General features: G+C 42.7%; 1 protein-coding gene across 1 annotated transcript in view; it reads right to left on the reverse strand.

The window, feature by feature from the left end:
- Positions 1-24,676, reverse strand: part of LOC136620761 (protocadherin Fat 4-like) — a 120,594-nt gene that overhangs the window by 37,572 nt on the left and 58,346 nt on the right. Inside the window, exons 21-32 of the mRNA XM_066595734.1 lie at positions 24,263-24,396; positions 21,947-22,090; positions 20,918-21,159; positions 18,122-18,231; positions 12,258-12,374; positions 11,925-12,061; positions 10,348-10,533; positions 7,525-7,622; positions 5,467-5,589; positions 3,992-4,174; positions 2,533-2,622; positions 664-771 (exon numbers count right to left, since the gene is read on the reverse strand). Of these exons, the coding sequence (XP_066451831.1) occupies positions 664-771; positions 2,533-2,622; positions 3,992-4,174; positions 5,467-5,589; positions 7,525-7,622; positions 10,348-10,533; positions 11,925-12,061; positions 12,258-12,374; positions 18,122-18,231; positions 20,918-21,159; positions 21,947-22,090; positions 24,263-24,396 (1,672 nt within the window). The remainder of the gene's footprint in view (positions 1-663; positions 772-2,532; positions 2,623-3,991; positions 4,175-5,466; positions 5,590-7,524; positions 7,623-10,347; positions 10,534-11,924; positions 12,062-12,257; positions 12,375-18,121; positions 18,232-20,917; positions 21,160-21,946; positions 22,091-24,262; positions 24,397-24,676) is intronic.

Here is a 24,676-nt window from a genome sequence, read left to right on the forward strand (position 1 = left end):
GAGCAGGATGGGCTCGGCATGCTGCCATATGGGCTCAGTCACATGCTGTATGTATACTTTCATATATACAGTGTCCAATAGAGCATGCTACAATTTAAATTCTGTCGGATCCATATGGAATTTGACTAGAAAAACCTCCATTATTGGGGGCATATCAAGGTACAGTAGGCTACTTGGATTCAGAGATCTCCCTTTATCATCTACAGCATGCTGACTGGACAGATTTCACACACTCATCTATAAACGACTACCGGTTTACTGTGAATGAAGGCGAGCAGCCAGGGCTGTCTCAACCCGCTCCACCTCCATTCACTGAATGATCATTGCTCCTGAAGCGCCCAACAGTCTTCCCATGTAACAGGACCCTTAGTGATGGAAATCTGTACACAAAACTAGCAAACGCTTGTATAGACCAACTTACCAACAGGACAACCTTACTGTAATTTTAACAATATTTTTGTGGTTTATGTAGATATCAATTATCACAATAAAAGTAACATTTCAATTAGGTGGATGTAAATGAATTGGGCATTTTCCTTTGCCAATGGCGATCTGACAATACTTCATGATCCATAAAGGTTACGCCAATGTTATGTGAACGAAGTCTTGGAAAGTTATCAAACTGAATATTTTTTTAAGCCAAAATTTAAAGCAAAGACTCACTTTTTGTTTAACTTATCAACAACATGTTCATCTGTCTCAGTCTCACTAGAACCTCCACAAACTTTAGGTCCTCCATCTTGATTATCATCAATGTTTGGCGTCTCATCTCTAGAACAAAATAGGAGAATATTTTATAAAATATTCTGTTATAATACCAAAATTATCGGTTATATGTTTTTATGGCTTAGGGTAATGAAGCCTCCTCTAGTGTCATTGATTATGGGAGTTAGGAAATACTAAGAAACTCTATGGCCACATGATGTAGCAAGAGTCAAATCTGAAAATGGACAATATTTTTGTATTGCATTTTTGTTATGGTCACATATACGAAGAAAGCCATAACACTGTGGTGGATCTGTTGTAGCCTACATGCAAATATTGTCTAAAGGACCCCACAGACTTATAATGGAGTCTGTAGAGGATCTATGGAGGCTTCTGTTATTGCAACAATGAGAATAGAGTTGCATGCCACACTACTTTTGCTATAAAAAATAACAAACCTTGAATAGAACTACTGATGAAACACTGCATTGCAGATATTAACAGAGCCTTAAAGCAACCTTTAAGTCCTGGACAAAAAAAAGATGGCTGCATCGCTTCTAAGACTACTTGATGAACATTAGTATGCATTTGGAGTCTAAGACACTACATGCTGGTAGTTCTAATCAATATTGCTCACATGGGTACTGTTGTATCTGGACGCCACCGGACACTAAGGGTTTGACAGGCTTAGATGGAGGAACGCCCCTGTCACGCCCCTAGCTCCCAATTAGCTGGTGACCCAGCACAGGTCAAAGGAGTTTGTTCTGGAATGGTGGGTTAGGGGTAGTTTAACAGTTAAGCTTACATTATTAGCTGTAAATGCTTCCATGTGAGTGTTGGCTGGCATTAACATGAAAGCATTTACACCTAATAATGTAAGCCTAACAGTTAAACTAACCCTAACCCTCCATCCCAGCCAAAAGTTATTACACAATGATAGGACCTTGCCGCTTACCAATCCCAGCGGCTCCCCATCCAGCACTGCATCTTCTCCCCCCCGATCCCGTTTCCCTGGTGTCAGGACATCCGGGGGGGGGGGGTGCAGTGGGAAGGTGAGTGACAGCGGTCCTGGCTGCAGCACCCGCAGGCTGCATGGGAGCAGAGCTGAAGGGGGAAACAAGCTAGCCCCGCTGTCAGTGTTCCCTGCTGTAGGCAGAGCACTTTGCTTGTCAGTGTCCTTCCTGCCACAGTAGTAGCCAATCGGAAGCTAGGGGCCGGACAGGGGGCATTCACTCCACCAAAGCCTGGCCAGCCCCGAGCTTCTGCTGGCGTCAAGGTACAACAGTACCGCTCACACGGGCTGGACTGGCCAATCAAAGTAGGTGTAGTGTCTTAGAATGTTGATGCATAGTAATGCACAATGTCCATCAGGTAGTCAGAGAAACGGTACAGCCATTTTTGTTCTTGTCCAGGCTCCTAATATGTTTACAACTTTCACTTATGTTCTCTCTATCAAGCAATTATACAGGCAATAGTTGTTACTAGAGATGAGCGAGCATACTCGCTAAGGACAATTACTCGATCGAGCATTGTCCTTAGCGAGTATCTCCCCACTCGGAAGAAAAGGTTTGGCTGCCGGCGCGGGTGACAGGTGAGTTGCGGCAGTGAGCAGGGGGGAGTGGGGGGGAGAGAGATCTCCCCTCCATTCCTCCCCGCTCTCCCCCGCAGCTCCCCGCGCACCGCCTGCAGCCGAATCTTTTCTTCCGAGCGGGCAGGTACTTGCTAAGGGCAATGCTCGATCGAGTAATTGCCCTTAGCGAGTATGCTCGCTCATCTCTAGTTGTCACATGTAAAGCTACACTATGGCAAGTAACACTTTAAGCTTACCCATTGTCTATTTTTGGGTCATTACTTTCTGAAGGTATCCCATCAATGGATTCATTGCTTGCCGTCTTGGAGCCCAGTTGGGAAGCTTTACTAAAAAGAGTATAAACAGTAGAAAATAGGTAAGTTCTGTATGTACAAATGACTTCATCGTGTCTTAGGTGCTCTATGACAGTTTATTGACAGTTTATTCTTTAACAATTTAATGCATAGAGTCATCAAAGCTGTTTTCTGACTTGAAGTGGTTGTGCCAAGATGCACAATCCCTTTGAGAATGGAGGCCATGGGGTGATAAGCTGATCGGCACCCCTGACAAACAGGTGATTTTGCTGAGAAAAGCTGTGGCCAAACTAATATTTATAGTATTAGAGAACAGGGCAAATGAACAGGGAATCTTGGCACAACTCGCCAGTCCTAGATGGACCCTTGCTGCTCCAGTACTGCATCACCTGTTCTTGCCAATGGGTCTGCTTGCAAGTTGAAGTCAGTCTATATACAGAATGCTACAGGCTGCTGCAACCAATCTCAGTGTACCATTGTGGCCTCTGATTGGCCACAGCCGCCTGTAATGTTTCTTATATAAACTGCAGCATGTAAACAGACCTGGCAGGGAGAATGGGACATGCAGCGCTGGAACTGAGGGTGTCCATCTGGCACAGGTGAGTATATTGTCTTTTATTATTTTGCAAGACTGCAAACAGTTTTAAAAGAAACATCAAAGGGGTTGTAATACAATTGACTTTTATTACCAATCCATAAGATAGGTTATAAAAGTCTGATTGGTAGGAGACCCTTCACTGATCCTGAGAATTGTTGTCCCAATTCACACCCCCTCCTCATCACTGCACCCCCTGGAGTAAGGAAACAAGGACCGAGCGCTTGTACTTGACTATTTCCATCAGACCCACTGAAATTAGTGGAACAGCAACGCACATGCATGACCGCTACCCCATTCAATCTCTGTATCACTATGGGTGGATGCAGTGAGCCTGCAGGGACGAGTAGAGGGGAACACGGGACCACAGTTCTAGGAATTGTAAGGTTCTCTGCGGTCACAACCCCATCGATCAGACTTTTATCACTTATACAAAGTAATTTGTGGTACAACCCCTTTAAGTTTAAGTGCTCATGCTCACTATAAAGTACTGAGTATGGAGCAGGATGGGTTCCACATGCTGCCATATGGGCTCAGTCACATGCTGTATGTATACTTCCATATATACAGTGTGTAATGGAGCATGCTACAATTTAAATTCTGTCGGATCCATATGGAATTTGACTAGAAAAACCTCCATTATTGGGGGCATATGAAGGTACAGTAGAGGCCATAATCAGCTCCATACAATACACTGCCTAAATCAGCTGTTTGGCCTTAGGTGAAGCAAATTCAATTTAATGAACCAATAAATAAATTAGCATAAAATCTATTGTCTAATCCAATGAAAAACAAAGCAGAATTTACCTTTTCCCAAAAACGGCTGCAAGAACAACGAGAACCGCTAGGACCACAAAAAAGGTGGCAATGCCAGCTATAGCTCCTGTGCTCAGGACAAAGTTGTGGAGTTTTGGTAGGACAATATTTATCGGCTTTTCAAATATTGAACTTAGCTGTTTCTGAACTGTGGAGAGCTTGTCCGTCAGCTTCCTGGAAAAAGACATTGAAAATGTGAATACAGACTAGTAGGGTGTAATAAAGGTACTATGATGGCAGACCGGGGGGCCTTGGGTAGGCCTTTGGCTGCATTTTAGAAGAACAATTGGGGAATATAGGGAACCTCCTTCCTCTGTCAAAACTCTGTGGCCTGCGCTTGTAACTGCAGACACGGCTTTCATTGAAATCATTGGGAGCCGGGGCTGCAGTTACAAGCGCTGGCGGTTGGCACGGAGGCTTCCGCTCTGACCTCTGTGTGTATTTGCGGCACTGACAGCATGCGCTCGCTCAGCTGATCGGTCGGGGTCCTGAGCGACGGACTTCGGCCAATCAACTATTGATAACCTATGCTGATCATAGGTCATTAATATTATCTCCCTGCAAAACCCCATAAATCAATGAATTGCCTATATTTTTTTATTTAAAAAACTGAAATATTTAACATTTATTTCTATGATTGCAATTTTTTTATTTTTTTGTCTGTACATGCCTATATGGGTGGTTATCTTGCCTGAGCTGCAGTTGACAGCATTTAGAAATATGCCTTACAGCAGAACGTATGGATCATTCACACATTGGACAGGAGCTGAACCATAGATTTCTCTGGCAGACCGTGGGGCCTTGGGTAGGCCTTTGGCTGCATTTCAGAAGGACCAATTGGGGAATAGAGGGAACCCCGTTTCTCTATCAAAACTCTGAGATAACGGTGGCATCTGAAAGTTAAAAGGACAGAATCTAAGTTTTCTCCATTTCCAGTCATGGCATAATGGCGTCAGCTGTATAACCCATCCGGTACCTCTCGCTTAGCAGCAGGTTCAGTTCCTGGAATATTGTCTCTATGAACATCCATACATATACTGTGGATATCACCAAGGGCTACACAGTACAACTGTGGGGTGCATTAGCGCTCAACAGTTGTTCCAGTGACTATCGCTCTTGTGCTTTACACAACAGCAAAAGTCGTTCTGTAAATGGAGGCGGAGCGCATTGAGATCATTCCAGCCGCCCGCCTCCATTCACTGCAAACAGGCAGTCGCTCATATCCACCTTTATAGCATGTTTCTAAACTGCAAGCATCTCATGGAAGTATAACCATAGTCTGTGAGTCTGTTTGCCCCTTCCAGATGTCCACGATTACTACAGATTTGTTACATTTATCACTAAATCTTAATAATCAGATTTGTTTTTGAACAAACGTATCCAAATCCGAATCACCCAGATGGACAAATAACTTCAGTGTTTGCTAGAATTTGCTATCAGTCTTTCACGTTGCTGCTGAAGAATACCTGACCATGTCCTCATGACTCTCTCCAGCAACTTCAAATTTAATTCGCGTAGATTGCTTATTGCCGGCATCAGATTCCAAGCTGATGTTTGTAACTTTACTCTGCAGTACTTGTTCCAGCATCCTGTAAATTATAAATAGTCTGTAACAATCGGAATTAAAAGGGGTTTTCAACATTTATGCATAGTAGCAGAGTAGTAAGGTAAGTCACCTACTAATGTGCCATCTGTAGCTGGAATGTCGCTATACGCTAGTCTTAGATGCAGTCACAAGTAAATAGGAATGGGAAACACTAAATGAGAAGTTCACAATTCCCAACGATGACTTATCTATCTAAACTAGTTTCATAAGTGTGAACGAGCTGTTGATGACGTCACCAGCTTGTTCGTTAAGGCAAACGAGAATCGTAAAGTTATTGTTTGGTGTAAAAGGGCCATAAGGGTGCTTAGAGATGTAACTATTCGTTCAAACAAGCGAAAGTGAACGAAAGTTTCGCACTGAGTCTACTGATGGATTTTCAATAGATGACAGCTCGGGGGCTCTTGCAGAGACAGGAAAAAGGCAGCACACTGTCTGTCATTTGTACTAGCTTATTGGTCCCACAATTGTGACTCCTATTGCCACATCACTGCTCAGGGAGGGTGCGACAACCTGTCTGTATACTTCCACACTGGCAAGTTCAGTCAGTGTTTCAGATTGCGTGGAGACCTCCTTGAGGTGGGGACCTTGGGCAATTGCCCAGTTTGCCCCCCTCCTAATGCCAGCCTTGTCCGCAATTCCACTCTCCACTTGGCTCTCACAGCCGATCATGCGTCATCGCAACGCAGAAATCTCACACGAGAATCTCGCCCATGTGAAGCTGGCCATAAAGGGGCTGTCTGCTTACTTTTTCAAATATAAATATGAGTTGCATCCGTGTGAAAATAACAAATTTAGCAGTACTTACCCGTCCTTGACCACAGTGCTGCAGCCTTGTAGTTCTTCTAATTTCTGGTGACAGCAGAGGTCAGGTGACCGCTGCTGTCAGGTGGCCCCCTGCTGTCAGGTGGCTCCCTGCTGTCAGGTGGCCCCCTAATGTCAGGTGGCCGCAGCTTCACTTTCTGTTTTCTTTGCATCAATGCTTACATCTTGAGCGTCATGAGGCCAGGAGTTCTGAACGGTGAAGCTGCAGACTCTGATTGGCAGACGGTGGTCACGTGACTACCACTATCTAAAGAGACCAGGAGAATCACAAGGCTGCAACACTGGGGTTGAGGACAGGTAAGTACTGCTGAATTTGTTATTTTCACACAGATGCAGCTGACATTTAAATGTAAGAAGTAACGGGACAACCCCTTTATTATTATTTATGTCATTTGCAATATTTTTGCACATTGGCTACAGCTTTGAATGTGCCACTACAATGTATCCATAGGTCTAAGTTTATAGTCATGCATGGGGCTGAAAAAGTAGTTCCTAACTAAAGGACCATTTACACGCAAAGAGAATCTTTCAAATGATTGAAAGATTGACAGTTTTAGCAATCATTTTGCATAAAGTGTTAATGGACACTAATGTCCATTAACATTTAATCATCTTCATTTGCGTGTAAAAGGGCCTCATGGAGCTGTTTGCAGAGCACAGCATGTGGTCTGAGCGCTGCACACATTTCCATTTTTCTCACATCGGCTGTCGGCAAAATACAATGTAATCTCTGCCTCCTGTGCAGAACACAGCATGCGGTCTGTGTTATCTACTCTATGGCCGAACAATGGATTTCAAGCTCACCTTAAAATCATTGTTCAGCTGAAGAGTAAATGATGGCAGCGTTTACACACAACAATTATCGCTCATATGCCATTGTTTGAACAAAATTTTGAGCGATAATCATTGCATGTAAATGGGTCTTTAGTTTGTTACATAGTTGAATATGCAAAATAGATCAGTCAGTGAAAAGCCAGCAATCAGGCCAAGCGGCATGTATTGATCTTTGGTTTTACATCAGGGATAAGAATTTGCATTTTATAGATCTGTGGCTGCACATGTGTTTTATTATCTGCATGCTGAGTGTGTGCTGTACCTGATCAAATCTGGAATATGTTGCTGAACTTCTTGTACTGTTTCATTTACTTTAATATCCGCAACATCATGTGAAGGAGATGGAGATTTCACTTGTATCTGGAAGAGAAAAGAAAATATTTTGTACAGGTAGGACTGTTTTTTTTAAGGAGTTGTCCCACTTTGAGCTGTTTTGCTGCAGGAAGCAGACAGCACCGTACATTGTGCAGTGGCCTGGGTTGGTACTGCAGGCTGATTCCTATTTAACTTAATGGAACTCAGTCTGCAGTGCCAAACCGGGCTTCCTGCAGCAAAACTGCTAGAAGTGGGATAACCCTTTAAGTTTGGGTTCACCTATAAAGTATTGTATTTTAGAGACCACAACTAACAACTAGCAAAATCAATTTAATTAGCAATTGCGTATCAGATCCTTGATATCTTCTATATACCATCAGTGACAACCAAAAACTTCTTTGAACCGCTTGTCAATAAAAGCCAAAGTACATGTAGAATTCTTCTTGTAAACAAAACTTCACAACGATTTACTAGGTAAGTAATGGGTCTTGTTTTTTTTCATGGCGTTTCCACTTATTGGCTACATTTTGTTTGATTTCAGATAACCCCTTTAAAGCAAATGTCCGATTTTAAACTTAGAGCCTATTTAGCGGGAGGAATGTCGCGCAAACGATGCCCAACACTCGTCCCCGCACATACTCGCTTTTGTGCAGTTGCATGGGAGCTAGTATCGCTGGCTCATAGCAGGCGGCTGCAGGAGATTTCTCTCCTCGCTCTCTCCTGCCCCTTTCCATTGACTTAACATAGTGGCCGTTCAATACTGAATGGCTGCTATTTACGCTGAACGATGATCGTTCAGCTCATCATCCATCGGTTATGCTGCATAAATGATTGACGATGCTATGTAAATAGCAGCCACTCATTATTGAACGGCCACTATGTTAAGTAAACGGAGAGGGGCAGGGGAGCAAGAGGAGTGTATGCGGGGACGAGTGTTGGGCATTGTTTGCCCAACATTCGTCCCATCTAAATGGGCCTTTAGATTTGCTAACTTCTCTTTAGGTTGGATTTACAGACAACGCCTAGCACTGCCTTTTATGAGGGGGATATGTGGGAACCAGATGTTAGTTGACAGTCTAAAGTAAAATATAAAAATGTCTATAGTAGCATTTAGTAGTGTTTTTGGGTTTCATGTTTATCAAGACACAGCATGCTTATATGATGTCTTTTCAGGCATTTTTTTCCTTAAACTCAATAGAAATTCCAACTGGTCATTTTTACATGCATTTACATGCATTTTGATGATGATGATGACTAACCATTCAGTTGCTGCCGACTCTGCGTCACCCTAGGGATCAGCTATCGCCATTTTCATCTATCCAGTACAGCTTCTTTTAACTGGTTGTGTCTAACCAGCGGCATTCTTTGACGACCTCTTCTTCGTGAGCCGCTGACAAATCCCAGCATAATATCCTTCTCCAGTCCATTTGCTCGCATGATGTGTCCAAAATAAGACAGCTTTTGTTTTGAAATCTTCGCCTATCAGGAAGTTTTTGGCTTGACACGATCCAGTACTTCCTTGTTAGTGATATCGCTGTCCATGGGATACGAAGCGTTCCAAGCCAGCACCATAATTCAGAAGCGTCTACCTCCCTCCCGTCATCCTTTTAAAGTGTCTATCTTTCACAAGCAGAAGTTGCAATGGGAAAAATAATTGCATCTACTAGGCAGCTCTTGGCTCTGAAACTGATATCTTTACTTTTCCAGATCTTTTCCATTCCTAACAAAGCCGCACGACCCAGTGCTATTCTCCGTCTAATTTCTGAACTGCATTCTCCATTGCGATTTATCTTGGACCCGAGGAACATATAATCTGGTACAGCATCAATCTCTTCATTGTTAAGGTTGATGGTGGTTAGATCATTTCCAGCAGTTGTCATAATCTTTGTCTTTTTGATGTTTGACCTTCTAGCTCACTTCTTTCTTTGACTGCCATTATTAACTGTTCTAGATCATCTTGACTTTTTGCAGGAAGGGTGGTAAAATTTTGGAGTCAGCAGCAGGGACGAACGGAGAGAGGTAAGTAACCGCTAATTTATTACATTAATGCATGGGGGCCCGGGTAGCAGGGGTTTCCTTAACTCGAACAACCCCTTTAACTTTATGCCTATTAAAATGATAAAATTCTGGCTGTCTGAAGCCACCAACACCTTATATTAATACAACAGATTCCACCATGGAATTTTCAGCACGGAATCCACCTGTAAAGCCGTGGCAGAAATCTGTGGATATTCTGCTATTTGGTTTTTGCTGCGGATCAGCGAAAATGCGTTGGAAACTTTGCATGAGGATTTTGCCCATTAAGGCTGGGGCTAAATCTACATGTGGATCCGAGGCAGAAATATGCAGCATTCACACAGGTTTCTGCTGTGGTTTTACAAGCGGATTCCATGCAGAAAATTTTGTAGCGGACCCCGCGGTGTGCTGCATCCCCACAAGTCGTGCTGGACACAATTTATACATTGAGCTCAACTATAAAATAGGAAGTTCCCTATCTACCTCTACTGGTAGATGCGGGCAGCCGGAATTTCACCTTGTAATTTTATGTTTATTGGAAAGATTTGAATAAATTAATAAAAACCAAATTTAAAAAAAAAAAGTTATTTATTACATGCCGATACTGAAATTCTAATAGAAAATGTAATTGTTTTCATAGAATATCCGACATAACACATTTTTATGCATTTGCATAGTTCAAAGCTTTTATTTGATTTATTGTCTCGTATGACACACAATTACTATGCCAAGACTGGGCATGATTTTTACATACCTGAACTTCAGTTTGGGCAGATAGTCCATTTTGGTCTGTAACCTGTGCTTTGAAGTGAAAATGTCCAGTTTTTCTTGCCACATTGACAGCTACAATCTGTCCGGTGTAATTATCAATATCAAACGTGTTCTCTGATTGATCCACCAAGCTGTAGATAAGTTTTGACGCAGAATCTGAACTTCTGGCCTTCAAAAATAAAATGGTTATGATGTTATATCTGTCACAAATATGCTCTTTATCTATATGTTTTGTTGCATAAGTCATCTTAGAATAGTGTATTGAATATACTCTGCAATATGAGAAGGGTATAACCTAGACATAGAAAGGACAACACCTCCCCAATCCTTGCAATTACTCATTTAAAGGGATTCTGTTATCAGTTCATGGCCAAGTCATACTTCAGAGTGCATTTAATAAATCTTGTTATTTGTATAGTGCCAACTTATTTAACTTTCTAGTAATTTAATTATTTATTACATAAAGCTAGGTACTCATTTTACCGACCTCAGAGGTCAACCTTCAGCTGGCAACCTGTACCACCCAGGGATTGAACTCGCTAGCGAGAGCTTAGGACTGCATTTCTGCTGCCTTAGCACTCTGCGCCACACGGGGGCTCTAATATAAAACATCCATTGGGACAACACTGTCTCTGTTCCTTCGGTCCAGGGCTTCAACCCTGTCCCCTCTGCTGCAGTCCTGGCTGAAAGAAGTGGTGATGTCATGTTCATCACTTACATGACTGCTACAGCCCATTTCTGACCTCAGTGGTCTTGTCATGTGACCACTCAGGCTAGCGATTAACTGTAGTAGTCATGTGAACAACGAATGTAACGTGAATACTTCCTGTTTCTGCGAGGATCATAAGAGGAGAGAACTGGGTCAGTAATGCTGGACTGGAGGCACCATGAGAGACTGAACTTTTTTAACTTTTTTATTTTCTATGCCATTAGCTACTCTTGGGCCAATTTTTGTAAGTGTCAGAAAACCCTTTTAAGTGAATGTGTTGCATCAAAGTTTGTAATAGAATATACATTCATTTACATAAAACAAATCCACAGTAGCAGCACCCATTAGCAGCGCCATTATTGAGGACATTACATGTAGTCATATTGATTAACACATAATAAACCCTAAAAATGCACTTTTATCCTATATACTGTGGCCCAGTTAACAGCACCAAGAGCGCTACTACAAGAGCGACTATAAAATTTTCTTTAGAAAATCTGTGTATTTGATGTCATTCATACTCAAGGTCAAAGCCACCGGAGCTAAAAATATTCCTATTAACCCTTTCCAATCCACTGTCTGACGTCTTCAGAAATTCTGATTAAAGGCTGTACAGCTCCGATGTCGGAAGACGTCTGGCAGGGTATTCTTACTGTATATTACTGGCCGCTCTGTTGTCGGGGGGCCTCTCTAACATGTCCCATACCGCAGTACTGGCTCTACCCAGCAGATGGTGCCATTGTATAATGTCAGAAAGAGAAAACCCCCCAAGGAAACCCTGAATCCAAAGTTGGATTTCAAAGGGTTAATGTACCCACATACTAAGCACACAGACGCATGCAGTGTCATACCGTGACTTTAATGACATGGAAGCCACGTGGCACCGTATTCACTATTGTAGCGATATAGATTTCCTGCTCAAACACTGGACCCTCTTTGAATTCTGGTACAGTGATTTGTAATTGGGCCATATTAGGAGACAGCGGACCTGTGGATAAATGGACGAGGTAATGTTACTGCATTATTTTCAAAATATAGTAGCAAATTAAAATTCGATTGGTTTCCATGACAGCATAATTTATTTAGTACGTTTCCATGCGCAATTCTCATCATAATTAGAATAACTTGGTATTCTTAGAAGTGAACCTTAGAACAAATACCACAATATAGTTTTGAGATGTTACCTTGAGTATCAGGGGGTGTAATTGCCTCCACAGTGATATTATATGACTGTTGGACATCGCCATTAAATTTGTCCGTTGTCCATAGCTTTCCAGTTTTCTCATCCAAATAAAACTGACCTGTAATTTTTTTTAAAGGTTTTATTTTTCATTTGCAAGAAAAACAATCACAATCAACAAAAGGCTCCATAACAAAGTAGAAGCAAATCAACAGATCATACTCAAGTGAGATTAAGGGTGGTTTCACATCTACGTTGGAACCTTCTGTCGGAGGTTCTGTCAAAAAATACCAGAAGAAATAGTGCTGAATGCAGTGTTTTTTCTTCCAGGTGAAAGACGAGCAAGTGGAAAGCGAACGAGCCCCGTTATAGTCAATGGGGTCTGTTCGGCGCTGTTCCATCCTAAGACACAGCCATTCGGCCATAGGGATTCCCGTGTCCTGCTCCCGAACGGAGCAGGAAAGTGGAATTCCCGCAGCAGATTTGAAGCCACCCTAGCAATGTGAAGGAATCAATGAGTAAATGAAAAAAAAAGGATTATGTATACAGAGTATTTCGTATGGGTATTACTTGTCGAAGCCAGAACATTACAAAAAAAACACATAAAACTTAACATAACGTAACATGGCAGCCTACCTCATCCCCGAAATTCCCAAACCCCATCCTGATAGCAGAAGCAGGGACCTTAAGCCAGTCCGCCCAGACTTTATCAAGTTTCTGTGGACGTATAGTATTTTCTAGCATGGCTCATATGAATTAACAAGCTTCAGCCATAGATTTATAGATGGGGTATCCATAGATTTCCATGTCAAAATAAGAACTTTACATGCATAAGAACTAGAGATGAGTGAACGTACTCGGATAAGCACTACTCGTCCGAGTAATGTGCTTTATCCGAGTACCTCTCCGCTCGTCCTGAAAGATTCGGGATGCGCTGTGGAGCAGGGAGCTGCAGGGGAGAGCGGGGAGGAACGGAAGGGAGATCTTTCTCTCCTTCTCTCCCGCCCGCTCTGCCCCGCTTCCCGCTGCGACTCACCTGTCAGCAGCGGAGCGCCCCGAATCTTTCAGGACGAGCGGAGAGATACTCGGATAAAGCACATTACTCGGACGAGTAGTGCTTATCCGAGTACGTTCGCTCATCTCTAATAAGAACCCAACCATAAGGAGTCTATGATTCCCAACAAACACACCTGTGGGAGATAAGAGTCTAGGAAACCCGACATGTGTATGCAATTTTCACACACAAGTTCTGTCCGATGGCGAGATGCAGAGAACGTGCACGTGAAAAAAACGTGCATTCCCACGAATGTATCTGTGCACAAAAAACTTGTGGGCGCAATACGCACTGAATAAAACCCATTGATTTCAATGGCTTTGTTCATATGAGCATATTTTGCGCACACATATTGTTCACACGAGAAAATACGCAGCTTGCTCTATTTTCCTGCATATTAATGCAGGGAAAGAGCACATATTTATACTAATTCCTCAGCAGCATGATGAGGAAATACCGCTGACTTTGCCCAAAAAAATGTAGGAGACGTATAATACCGCATATACATCTATGTTGCTGCAGTTTTAACAGCGGAAACACATTAAGGGCTTAGTCAGACGGGCGTTTTTTGCCGCGATTTGCGCATGCGCATGCGTCCGGCGATTTTTTAAAACCATTGCTTCGCTGTGGCAGAGAAGAACGATGTTTGCCCATTGAATTCAATGGAGCGGCAATACAGCCGCTCCATTGAAAGCAATGGGCTGCCGGCGTGCGCGGGGTTAATTGTCGGGAAGGGGTTAAATATATAAACCCTTCCCTGCAATTCATGCTAAAATGTGTTAAAATAAAAAAAATTGTATACTCACCTTTCCGCTGCAGCCGGAGTCCAGCCGCGGCCGCTGTCAGTTCTCCTGAACTGCTTCTCGGCACTATTCAGCCGGCGGGGCTTTAAAATCCCCGCCTGCTGAATGATCTGCTCTGATTGGTCACAGCCTGACCAATCAGAGGCCGGTTTCACTCACACACCCATTCATGAATTCATGAATGGGTGAGTGACTGCTGCCTCTCAGCGCTGAGCCAATCAGGGGCAGGTCTGACTCACATCCATTCATGAATTCATGAATGGGTGTGAGTGAGGCATGCCTCTGATTGGCTCAGCGCTGAGCCAATCAGGGGGCAGGTCTGACTCACACCCCCTTCACACCCACTGCAGGACGGCTGCCCGGAGCTGCAGGCAGAAGGTGAGAATGCAATTTTTTTTTATTTTAACACATTTTAGGATGGATTGCAGGTAAGGGCTTATATATTTAAGCCCTTACCGACAATTCATCCCGGGCTCGCCCGCAGTGCATTGCTTTCAATGGAGACGGCTGTATTGCCGTCTCCATTGAATGCAATGCGCTGGACAGCTCCGGCCCGTTTCTAATGAAACGTGGCTAGGAGCAGATTTTCGGGCGATTTGCGGGCGACTTGCGCGCACCGGTCACGCGATTTGTGGATGCGCATCCGTCATGCGATCCGCAAATCGCGGCAAAAAACGCCCGTCTGACTAAGGCCTAAAACTGCAAAAAATCTACATCAAAAACCACAGTTAAATCTGCACCTTTTGAGATGGACTTAATTTAAAAAAAAATTGAAAATAAAAATTAAAAAAACAAACATTTTCTCCTTTTTCTCACAAAATGACCAAAAGAGTAAGAAATATAAACATAATTGTCATCGCTGCATACTAAAAAGCCCAAATTGTCTATATATTACATTATTTCTCTCCCATTGCAAAAAACTGTCAAATACAAAACATAACTGTTGTGGCCCAGTACATGCTTTCCTGGCCTCCTCCATAATGTCATACATGTAATGTCTTATGTAGATGCTCTGTGCAAAACTGTCTTGTCATTCTGTTATGTGTATTGCACTGCTACAGCAAGTGAGAGGTTAAGTGTTTGCAAAGCCTGGAGACTATCTGTAAATGTATAAATTCATGTCCTGTCACGTGGTTTGAGAGAGGTTATAAAAGTGAGTGTTTGAGAGCGGGAAGAGAGTCCATGTCTTCTGGAGTTGTAGTCAAGAGGTCTAGCTACATAGAGGTACCTTTAGCCCTCAGGTTTTCCTAGCTTGGATGTGCATGTGTGGAGGAAGAAGTTAGCCCTACCTAAGCCAGAGCAAGAGCAACTGTGAGTGCTTGTCAAGGCCCAGTGCAGAGGTACTGTCTACATGATAATTTGCTACTCGGCCATCCAGATCTAGTGGATCACCATGTAGAAGTACTGTACACCCATTTTGTCTTCCACACCCGGCTGTCTGGAAGTCTGGATCACTGAGTGGAGGTACTCCTAAGTCTATCATTGACACACGGGTGTTCTGAAGTCTGGATCACCGTGTGGAGGTACTACTGTTCAAGTCTATTAATTTCCTGCACTGTCATTTCTCTAAATTGTGCCTTGTATTGTTGAAATTTGCCAAGTAAAATTTATTCCAGGACCTGACTGTTCCCAGGGACCTGAGGTACTTCATATCTGTCTGCAGCTCATTTTATTCTCCGCCAGAGTTTATTCTGGTGTGTACCTGTGACAAACTCTTTCCTTGTTCTACCATCTATTGGGTATCCCTATTCTAGGCGTGTCTGGAAGAGGCCCAGTGCTGCCCTGGCCTTGGCTGCGTGTGTCCCAGCTCCTCAGTGTATGCCATGTGTCCTATGAATAGGATTGAATCCTTTGTGCCGTATAACCCTGCCTGCTCTATGGCAGAAGTACCGTCCAAAAGGAGATCTAAAGATGTACAGTGTTCTAACAGTTTACAAATGTTTGCACTCCACATTCCACCTGGGACTGCTCAAAATGGCACCCAAACTCTAACGCTCTCCTCTCTCCAGCTCACTCTCACCAAAACCTTCCTGCCAGCTTATTGGCGCCAAAAAGACTGTGCCCTGGCCAAGCTCGAAATAGAGGGATGGACCCCCCCATCAAAGTGACTCAAAGCAACCCTCAAGGGAAGAAGTTACCTGCGGCTACAGATTCCTTATGTAAAACTTTCAAAGAACTTCAGCTGAGTAGGATGGATACAGTGGGCAGACACCTGAGACTAAGCCCTATCCCAAGTGCTGCTATCGGAGCATCCCTCAGCACACAACCCTTCTATTGGAAGGGAGATCCCCATTTAACATGGTTACCCACCATTACTTCACCTACTGTTCAGGCCACCAGGGATGCCACAGAGCCCCTGCACCCTCTTTACACCTTTAGAAGAGACAACGTGACTGCTCAGGCGGAGTACCCACTGTGGATACTCATTCACCGTCGCAACTCAGTTGTGAGGGAGTATATCCTGGAACTGTTATGGTCTTTTGTGTTTGAATTTGAAGACTCCAACTTCACTTTCCAGTTTGCTGGAGAACATCAGGCCGTGCCCGGCCCATCTGTGCGACCACCTATGAGGAGACCTGCCTCATCCCCAATCACCATCCTAGACTCTTCATCTTCTAAAGGGGAGTTCTGTACCAGTCTCTCCCTCTACTACCAACTCAGTGGTATCTAAAGGTGGCGAGGAGGCTAGTCCGAGTCTACGACGCAGTTTATCGGAAGGTTCTGTGGTGGAGGTGTCAGTAAGTAACTGGTCTCTGTCTGTCATTACAGTGTCTGACTCTGACAGTGAGGGAAGTCAGAGATTTGCTGTTGGGAGACTGTTATTACCCAGCAATGACTTTAATTTTATATAGAATGAACTATTCTTGTAAGAGACTCTTATTGTTCTACCTCCTAAAAGTTAAGCCACTTATATAAAAAAGGACTCAAAAGTCTTTCCCTTTTCATAGTTCAATGCATGTTTTTCATATTGAAAAGTTTTAGATTGCTTGAAAATGTTTGCAACTTTATAATGTTTAAGTAATCTGCAGGTGAAAATGTTTATTATAGTGTGGTTATTCTCTCATGCTCTCAAAAGTCAATGTATTTTTATAGTCTAATGTAATGTATTTTCATATATAACCGCTTAAAGGGGTTGTCCCGCGAAAGCAAGTGGGGGCATACACTTCTGTATGGCCATATTAATGCACTTTGTAATATACATCGTGCATTAAATATGAGCCATACAGAAGTTATTCACTTACCTGTTCCGTTGCTAGCGTCCTCGTCTCCATGGTGCCGTCTAATTTCAGCGTCTAATCTCCCGATTAGACGCGCTTGCGCAGTCCGGTCTTCTCCCTTCTGAATGGGGCCACTCGTGCTGGAGAGCTGCTCCTCGTAGCTCCGCCCCGTCACGTGTGTCGATTCCAGCCAATCAGGAGGCTGGAATCGGCAATGGAACGCACAGAGCCCACGGTGCACCATGGGAGAAGACCTGCGGTCCACCGTGGGTGAAGATCCCGGCGGCCATCTTCGCAAGGTAAGTAAGAAGTCACCGGAGCGCGGGGATTCGGGTAAGTACTATGCGGTTTTTTTTTTAAACCCCTGCATCGGGTTTGTCTCGCACCGAACGGGGGGGCTATTGAAAAAAAAAAAAAAAACGTTTCGGCGCGGGACAACCCCTTTAATTTAAATCTGCTTAATTCAAATATGCCTAAATTCAAAAATGCCACCGTGTGTGTGATCTGTATGCATGCTTTATGTGTATGGCTGGAGGTTTCCATTCCCCATGTCGCGTCTCTGTGTTTTCAGCCTATCTAGTCTGTCCCAGTGGGCGTGACCTTTCTTATCACGGAGAGCGGTATTGACTTAAGCTACTGACTGTGCCGTTGATTTCTACTGTTTCAGGGAAAGGGATGGTCATTCCACTCGTCTCTTGTTCCTAGATACTTGTCTCTTCTTTGTACCAATATACTACAAGCAAATCACTTCTTGATGACTTATAGAATTGAAATGATGATAGATTATACTCACCTTTGTCATTACCAGCAACAATTCTGTATGTAACATTTTTTCCTACAGCATTCTGAGCAGAAAACGTAAAAACAGGTTCTTCTTTGGGTTTGTTTTTCTTAAGAACTGTGCTGAACAATAAGAGTTAGATATTAAAATTAAAGACTAATCTCCATACAAAAATCACTGAAAGCTTATTTTGCTACAAAAATCCAATGGCAAGACCTTTCTGTGAATTGCTTGTAACAAAATGTCTATAAAGCTTGTGCTAAATTTCTCCAAATAATAGTAAAATAAGATACATTAATAGAGAAATGGACATTTTTTAGGTTCATGCAGGGCAAGAACATGTATGGCACCCTTCATGGACATCACCTACACGTCAGACAAAGTGCTAATGTCCATGGGCATTTTCTTCACTGCGTATCATGCGTGTGTGACACGCAGTGAAAGGAGGCAATGAAAGTCAATGGACTTTCATTCTGCTATGCACACCAGCGTGGACACAGTGTTTTCATACGGCAGAGAAATAAATTGCAACATGCACTATTTCTCTGCGTATGGTATGGAGCCCTTCTATAGGCTCCGTATCGAAATGCTGCCCCTATGCAGGCATTGCAAAAGGGCAGCGTTTCGAAAAAAATACTGCACATGTCCATGATGTCAGATTCCCGGACATGCACAGTGCATACCGGTAAGTGATCTCTGCTGGCTCTCTCCCAGCAGAGCAGAACGGCTCCGTATGTGTAAAACTGTATGCATACGCCGGTGGACATGAGTCCTAAGACATACTTAATGTCCATTATAGATCAATATATACATGTAATAAATAGATGAAACACCAATATAACAGTGGGAACATTTTGCCTAATCAACTTTGGCATGGCAGACCCATCCTGAAATCAAGGTGATCATCCCAATAATAAAGGCTACCTTGCTCCAAGTCTAGGAGGACCTAGCCTGTCCCTAGATGGAGGATAGGGAAGAATATAGAACAGATGGAAAAGTAATATTACTTTTCCATCTGTTCTATATTTTTCCCTACCCTCCATCTGCACAATGGATCTAAAAAGTCTTCACACCCCAATCCATTTCCTGATCATCTTTACTTTCAGCCAATAGAGACAAAAAAATGCTAATTCCACTGGAATATCAGTACATTTTGGTACACAATACTCAGGCCTCTGTTAAAAAGCTGAAGACTAATTTCACCTTTCAGCACAACAATGACCCAGAACATACCTCCAAATCAATAAAAGAATGGCTTCACCAGAACAACATCGAAGTTTTGGGGTGGCCCAGCTAGATTCAAGAGCTGAATCCCATTGAAGATCTGTGGGTTGACCTGAAGTGGACGCTACACACAATATGCCCTCACAATCTGACAGATTTGGAACGCGTTTGAAAGGAATAGTGGGCAAAGATTGCCAAGTCAAGATGTGCCGTGCTGAAAGACTACCCTAAAACACTACCCTAAAAGACCAAATGCTGTCATAAAGTCAAAGGGTACATCAACAAAGTATTAGTTTTAGGGTGTGCATATTTATGCAACCACATCTTTTTTTTTTAATTCTTTTTATTTGGCTAGCTAGGGGAAAAAATCCCTGTTGTTCAATCAGTCCATACACCACAAGAAATATTGCAGTGCGGAATAGAAGAATGGAACATTAATTACTGAGGGATTCCTGATAGACAACACCCAATAGAATATATGCAATGACAGTGCTGAAGGTGTGGTCATGTGGGCCGGGGTTGAGGTCATGATGTCCCTTCCGCTCCACTTTCTGATTGCTGCCAGTATGCCGCAGCAACATCCTTCGCAATTGTCCCTAATTTTCCAATGAAATTAGCATTTTGCTGGCTGTATTGGCTGAAAATAAAGAGCATCAGCAAATGTATTGGACATAAATGTCAGTCGTGATGAATATAGATAAAACATTGCCCCGGAGGTTTGAAATTTCTTATCTTTTTTTTCTTAACAATTCTGCAGAATGCATCAGCACCAGCACATCTAGAACACACTGCTTGAAATCTCATAACACCTGTAGCAGTGCTGACATGCCATCATGTTGGCACTATGGCTGCAACCACTGATTCGCTGCTGTTTAATATGACATGCCTATCCTGAAGTCCAGTAATCAAAGATAGGTTGGATACCATGGAACTATATGATAGTTCATTATAATCACTGACTTCTGATAATTATCGGGTGTTGCTATTGATTTATTGTCATTACTTTGAGAATACATTCATTAAGAGCACCTGCAAAATGCTGTTGTATGTATTATAATGACAGAACCTCCCAGCCTAATTAGCCAAGAGGTTCTACATGGTCATAGCCTCAATACTTGTGTGCAAAAAGGAGTCACACCTGTGCATCTCAATCAATCAGCCCTGGATGAGAAAGAATTAAAATACAGAACCCACTGCATGACCTTAGGAAAATAATGCAGCACATTTATTACTGAAAATGGTACGTTTTCTGGAGTAAACTGCACTGGAAATCTGTCTTACATGCTTTGCACCCTATTTATGATTGCGTTTAATTAATACTTTTTTTGACTGGTCCGAAATGGGGGTGTGGCATTTCTGGAAAGGGGTGTGGCTTTATGGAGGAGGGGAATGCTTAAATGATATCATGTAGGCTGCATATGTCAACTTTATCTTAACAGATTGTGGTATTAGGTGAGCTGAAATTACATGAAAAACTGTCTAAAATGGCAAGTGGGCAGTCCCATGTTGCTTCTTGTCTGGTTATATGTTATTTGCATATTCATTTACATGACAACACCAATGTCATTTAAGAAAATAACCTACCTTACTTCATTAGGACTAAATTTGGGTGAAGTTTCCGTCTTATTTACCAGATTGACCATGACTGAGGCTATGTTACTCAATGAAGGAGAGCCTTTGTCTTTAGCGACCACAGACAGCTTGACCTCGCCAGGCTTCAGATGGTTTGTAGCAGTAATTATTTTTCCATCTCTTATATTTTCAACCAGGAAGTAGGGAGATGACAAGTTGGACAACAGCGAGTACTCAACTACTCCATTATTGCCCTGCAACAAAATATATATTATAGGGGTTGTCCCGAGGCAAAATCGAAAATTTTTTCTCTGTCCAGTCCCCCTTCTACAGCAAACATCACAATGTACCCGCGGAAAGCGTTTTTAAAGATGGTTTCTACTCACCAATTCAGCATTTCATGAACTTATAAAATTCTTCTTTCAAGATGGTCACCGGTCCTTTCCCAAAGGTGCACCGCGGTTTTCTCCCATGGTGCACCGTGGATTTCTTCTCCAGTCTTGCGTTTCACTGCCGATTACAGCCACCTCATTGGCTGATCGGCACCACGTGACGGAGGTGGAGCTACGATGATGCGAAAAAGAGGGAGGAGCCAGGACACTGCTCGTGAGCCTGGACACAGCCAGCAGAAGATTCTTATCTGCGCAAGCGCCGACTGTTGCGGCGACCAGAGAAAAAGGCTTCAGCCGTCGCCATGGAGACGGGGACGCCAGCGCCGGAGGGGGTAAGTGTATAACTTCTGTATGGCTCATATTTAATGCACGATGTATATTACAAAGTGCATTAATATGGCCATACAGAAGTGTATAACCCCACTTGCTTTCACGGGACAACCCCTTTAACGTTATATAACAGTGACTTATAGGTAGGTCATCAATATAGTAATTAGTAAGAATATTATCTCCTCTGGAAGGTGCTGTATGGTAACTGCACCACAAGGAAATGGTTAATGGTTTCCCTGGTGTGGCCATATGAAATGAATTCTGCATCATTTACCAGATTCTAACACACAAACACTCACAGACAAAACATATAAAGTACCTCATCTCTGTCTGTTGCATTCACAGCCATCACAAATGTTCCAATTGGACTGTTCACATCTAGTTCAGCAAAGTACATTTTCTGTGTAAATTGTGGGGCGTTATCATTTTTGTCTAGTATGTAAATAGTAAGATGGGTTCTACTCTGGAAAATATAAATTCATGAATTATGAAGTATAAAAAACTCAGACATTTATTCAGCTTTATATCTACTTAAGACCGAGTTCCCATCTACGTTGGAATCTCCAGTTGGAGGTTTCATCGCAAATCAGGCTCACAAAACCGGAAACCGTGTGGGCCCCGTTATAGTCAATGGGAACTGTTTGATGTTGTTCGGAGCCGTTCAGTTGCCAGGATTCCCCCTTTCTGCCTCCCAAACGGACCAGGACAGCGGGCAGATGTGAAACGAATCTAACTCTACCGTTCATAGTAAAGATATAGTGATACAGTAGATACAAAACAGTTCTCTGATAACTTCAATCACAAAAATATAGGTGGCAGTTACATGCATGACGTTTAAAAGAGAATTTCCTCCCAAGTTTTTAATTGATCTGTTATTTTTTTATCTAATTACTATTTAACTTGCGTTGTCTTTTGACCGGAGCACAAAATTTACATGACAGTAAGGTCTCTCCTATAGATGGAAGTTTTGATCAGTCTTTTTTTAAGGCAGCTTTAGAAGTCCAAACCAGAAAGTAAAAAGGACAGATACTTCTCTACTTTGTATCCACTCCTGGTCTTGGCTTAAAAAACTGTGTAAAAAACTTGAACAAAAAGTGAACAAAATCTGCAAGTGAAGGGACAGCTATCCATTAAAATTACTGTATATGTGAGGCCATGGGTTATAAGTTGTTACTGCCATGAAATAGTAATACATTACCGTATTTATCACTGCAAACTACAACAACAGTTGTTAAGGGGGTTGCCAAATTTGGACAGTCACTTTTTTGTTAAACGAGTCCCCTGACTATAAGCTGATTACAGGTTGTTCCACATTTTGGCCCTCTGGTGATCAACTATAATCTATGTGATAATGTAGTGACCCAGTACTTCATCTTGGTCTCCTCCATAAATGTCATACATGTATGTCTTGTGTTCTTGTGTCGATGCACTGTGCAAATCTGTCTTGTCATCTCCAGTATGTGTGTTGCACAGCTGCAGTGCTTGAGAGGTTAATTTCTAATAAAATCCAAAGCCTGCATGTAAATGTATCAAGTATGTCATGTGGCATGAGAGGAGGTTTTAAATGTGAGTGTTTGAGACCAGGAAAGAAGCTGCCTAGCTGGTCCATGCCTTCAGGAGTGTTGCTGTTCAGGAGTTCCAGGTACATGGGGACACCTTCAGCCCTCATGTGCTGAAGCATGGAAGAGGAGGAGAGATTTCCCGTTCTGCATGTTAATGGAATGAGTCCCGAGAGAGAGAGAGCGTAAGTCTAACTTGTTTCTACAAGGCCCAGTGCAGAGGTACTATCCGGTTTATTATTTTCCTACGCGTCTGTTTGAAGTCTGGACCACCGCGTAAAGGTACACCCTTTATTTATCACATCCACGCATCTCTAAGGCTGGGTGGAGGTACCAAGAGTCATTAATCTCTGTTCACACACGTCTGGAAGAGCCATGTGGAGATACTGCAAGTTAATAATCTCTGAAGTCTGTTCATTTACCTGCACTGTGAAGTTTTTGATTCAACTGCCTTGTATTGTGTTACTCTTTATTCAAGTAAAGTTTTTACCAGGCTCTGACCGTTCCCAGAGACCCGTGGTACTAAATAACTGTCTGTGGCTGCATTTCTTATCCGCCGAGGGTCATACCGGTATATGCAGGAACGGTGGAGTCACGCGTAAGAATTACCCCGCTGTTATCCAGTTTGGTGGGCATTCCCTATCCTATGGGTATCCTAGGTGGAATGCAGTGCTACTCTGGCCTTGGCTGCGTGTGTCCCTCCGGGATGGAGCATAATTAGTGCTACCGTGACAAGTCAGTACTTTACCCGCCCAGCTCCCTACGTATGTCAGGTGTCCGGGGTCTCCCTATGGGATGCTGCAATAACCTAGCAGCAAGTACAGTATTCATTATCCCTGCAGTACCACTACAGGAGAAATAAAGTATAACACAATAATTCCAATTGAATTTTTTGAGTGGTTTGCTTTACAGAAGGGCCAATGTATATTGCATATAGAAGAAAAATATTTTGTTATATGCAGTCACTTTTGACAATCTTTATTGTAAAATGTTTTTTATGTAAGGCACCCAAAATAAATGAGAATAACTGATCATACAGTATATACACTGCAGTATCTCTCATTACAATCACTCACCTGGTAGAAGGGAGCGGTCTTGTTATTACTGGCTGTAACAGTTACATTTGATTGTGCTTTTGCTTCATGGTCAAGATGACGCTTTACAAAAATGTTCCCAAGAAGTCCATCTATACCAAACTGGTCATTGTCATCTGTTCTCGGATAAACAGATAGTATGTCAGCAACTTCAGAGTATAGATCAAATAGTCAAAATGTTGTGTCACTAAGGTCACCAAATGTAGTCTATCTAGATATTTGGCAAACAGATAATAGACATGTATATGACATGTTCCAATGAGGACATCCTGACAGCTAATGTTGTCACCAATCATGGTTTCCATTTGTTCACGCATTTTAGTTGGACAGAAAGTCAACTGTGCTATTCTGTTCAGTTACAATGCTGGAAACGAATGGAAATCTGCTAAAATGGAG

This window comes from Eleutherodactylus coqui, chromosome 3 (assembly GCF_035609145.1).
Source record: "Eleutherodactylus coqui strain aEleCoq1 chromosome 3, aEleCoq1.hap1, whole genome shotgun sequence".
Taxonomy (NCBI): Eukaryota; Metazoa; Chordata; class Amphibia; order Anura; family Eleutherodactylidae; genus Eleutherodactylus; species Eleutherodactylus coqui.